The sequence below is a fragment of the Pteropus vampyrus genome, unplaced genomic scaffold (genome assembly GCF_000151845.1).
Source record: "Pteropus vampyrus isolate Shadow unplaced genomic scaffold, Pvam_2.0 Scaffold415, whole genome shotgun sequence".
NCBI lineage: Eukaryota > Metazoa > Chordata > Mammalia > Chiroptera > Pteropodidae > Pteropus > Pteropus vampyrus.
In genome coordinates, this window is record NW_011889196.1 from 175,649 (window position 1) to 178,814 (window position 3,166).

General features: G+C 54.8%; 1 protein-coding gene across 1 annotated transcript in view; it reads right to left on the reverse strand.

The window, feature by feature from the left end:
* The window catches only part of DIP2C (disco interacting protein 2 homolog C), a 236,658-nt gene that overhangs the window by 26,418 nt on the left and 207,074 nt on the right, over positions 1-3,166 (reverse strand). The window contains exons 29-30 of the mRNA XM_023523799.1: positions 1,096-1,207; positions 906-1,015 (exon numbers count right to left, since the gene is read on the reverse strand). Coding sequence (XP_023379567.1) covers positions 906-1,015; positions 1,096-1,207 — 222 coding nt within the window. The remainder of the gene's footprint in view (positions 1-905; positions 1,016-1,095; positions 1,208-3,166) is intronic.

Sequence of the window (3,166 nt, forward strand, 5' to 3'; positions counted from 1 at the left end):
GAAGAAGTAAAATTACCTGTTCACAGATATGATCGTATAGATAAAAACAAAACAAAACAAACAAACAAAAAAAACGAACAAATAAAAAAACCCTAAGGATTCCACAAAACAATTCTTAGAAATCATAAATGAATTCAGCAAAGTTGCAGGAAAAAGTCAGTTACATTTCTATACACTGAATAAAAAATCTGAAAAGGAAATTAAAAGTTCCATTTATGATAGCATAAAAATGAACAAAATACTTAGGAATTAACCAGGGTTAGGGATGGATGGCGGTAATGGCTGCACATTTTGAATGTATTTAAGACACTGAACTTAAATTGGTTAAGATGGTAAAGTTATGCGTATTTTACTACAATAAAAATATTGGGGGAAAAAAAGAGAGAGTGAACGAAGAGGTAAGTTACGCAAACTCGCGGTGAGGCCCGAGGCAGATCCTAGGGAAAGGGTTCCTGAGGCTACAGAGAGTTTATCGTTCCTTGGCAAGGATGTCCCTGAGCCTGGAGGGTCCTCATTTTGGGGACACACAGAGCAGCCTCTGCTCTCATGGAAAACGAGGTCATTGCAGCTGCAACGAGCAGCAAGCTGGCAAGTCACAAGGTACCCCATGTTAAAAAAGCAAGAAGCTGCAGGGCACGGTGTTTAAACAGAGTACTGAGACCTGAGAACCAGCGAGAAGGCATGCTGCGCGTCAGCAGAGACGAGTGAGGCTGCGTCTGCACTGAAAAGCTGAGACGTTCGGAAAGAATGAGGCAGCCCAATGACCTGCTGCGGAGGCCACACGTTTTACAGCTTGGATGAGATGTGTGCGCCCCGCTCCTCGTCCCCGGCACCCCTCCCCTCGGGTCCCCCTGCACACGGTCGCCCTGCGAGGTGCTTCTGTGCTGTGCAGACATCACTCTCACCTTCACTCCGGCTAGCATCCCAGTCGTGGACACGCTGAAGTCGAGATACGCCAGCGTGTCCGGGTTGGAGGGTTTGTAGATCTGGGCCGGCCGCTTCTTTGGCAAGTCATCTGCAGGGCAAAGCAGGGCTGTTAGCACACAGGACCAAGCAGAAGCAGACGCGACGCGTCCGGTGGGGGGGAGGACTGACCTGTGTCCAAGATGGGGGGCCACGCCCTGACGTCGACGGCCGCAGCTGCCTCCCGGGACCGCAGCAACTTACAGATCAGCTGTGTTGTCATGAGACAGGCAGAGCGACTCACCTGAGGGTCAGAACAGATGGCGCAGGCGGTGAGCTGCGGATGCGCGCGCTCTCACGCATGCACGGCCTGTGCTGAGGCGCGGCGGCTTCCAGAGAAAGCAGGACCGTGGAGAGCCAGCGCTGGCCAGCTGAGGTCCGGGGGAGTCAGGGGTCTGACCATGATGCACACACGAAGAGCTCACAAGCGCCAAGGCACCTGGAAGCTTCTAGAGCCAAGTAGGACCCACGTGCTGCGATCACTCAGAAAGGGGCTTCTAAACTCACTGTTGTCACTGTTTGTTGTCCTACTGGAATTGCCACGTGTCCACAAACAATCCACCTGCATTATCCAACAGGGGTGAGGACCCGGAAAGTACTCTGACCTAGATATGAAGGTTTTCGCTGGGGCACCCCCAAACCAGCTTGTCCCTCGTGGACCCTCCACCAAGGGGAAAGACACACTCTAACCCTCCCAACCTTCTGCAGGCACAAAAACAGTTAACACAAATCTATGCTTTCGGAAAGGAGCGGGCCACTGCGTAGTCTCACAGACAGGACTCTCAGAGACGTGTGGCTTCTTCACGTGGCTCGGTCTGTGCAGCTGGGTTTGGTGGGGCCGCGAGGGACCTCTGATTCGGAGGTATCGTGGCCAGGAGGCCCTGCAGCCCTCAGTCCACACACAGGTGGCTGCACTTCCCGAGCAGGAGTTGGTGAGGTCCCCGGGGCAGAGCCCTGTACCCGCCCCCACAGGCGCCCACAATCCCGCACCGGCCCTCCCGTGAGGCCGGCTCTGAGCCACGGGGCAGCGTTACCTCCACGATCATCTTCACGGTGGGCAGCGTTGTCGCGATGTTCTGTGGGTGCGGGGGCCTCACAGTGACTGGCACGCAGCCCGCATACAGGCAGCCATAGAAGGCCGCAATGAGGTCTATTCCTGCATGGGGACAAGGGCAGGGGCCTCTCATGAGATGGCACGCACCACGTGGTGGCTGTCACCCCCACCGGCAATGACACCGGCCTGGGAAGTTCCAAGGTCACGCAGGCAGCGGGGACCTTCTTGTCCCGGGATTTGAGATGCTCTGGCCATGGCTGCTGCTTGGCCAGACGTTTCATTTCTATTTCTCTGAGGCGATCCTCGGCTCTGTGATTGCCAATTCAGTGGTTAAGGATTTGACAACAAATGAATAAATGAACGACCTCAGAATCCACAGATACAAGTTAAGCACAAAAGTCTGTGAAACGTCGCTTTGTTCACACCCCTCAAAGCTGTGCGGCACACAGCACGGTCCCTACCAGCGGGAACGAGACCCGGGGGACCATTCTGGGCCTTCGCTGTCACTTCTCGGTGACGACACGGCGACTCCGGTCACCACGCACCGGCACGTGCAGTAAGGGGCCCGTGCGCAGCGGGTCGCGCTCCTACCTGGTGGGTACACGAGGGCGACGTGGTCCCCGTCTTGCAGGCGCCCCCTGTCCGTCAGCATCACGGCTATCTTCTCCGCCCGTTTGTGCAGCTGCACGCACGTCAGCGAGTTCGCTATTGTGCCCTGAGTGCGGAAGAACAAGTGGAAGCCAGGTTTCCTTACAGAGCAGCTCGGGGACATCCACTCAGACACCAGGCAAGTCACTTGCTCAAATGGACAGTTAGGGGGTGCTAGTGTGCTCACGGCTGTACCCCCAGTCGGTTTCAGAGCGTCCTCGTCACCCCACGTCCCCGACCGTCAGCTGTCGCTCATCTTCCTCCCCACCTGCCAAAAGCACAGCACAGAGAGATCTGGATACACTCACACTGACGAGAAGCTTCTTAAAATCAACTATGGATCTAAAAGAGCTAAACTTACACGTTCCAGCTACAAACACCTTTAAAAGTGTTGCTGGGGAAGATCGGTAGCAAAACAGATCCCAAGAAACATGCAAACGCATGGGACCCGCAGTTTAAACTGCAGAGGAGAGTGTGGGTGGATGGTGAATGATGAACGTA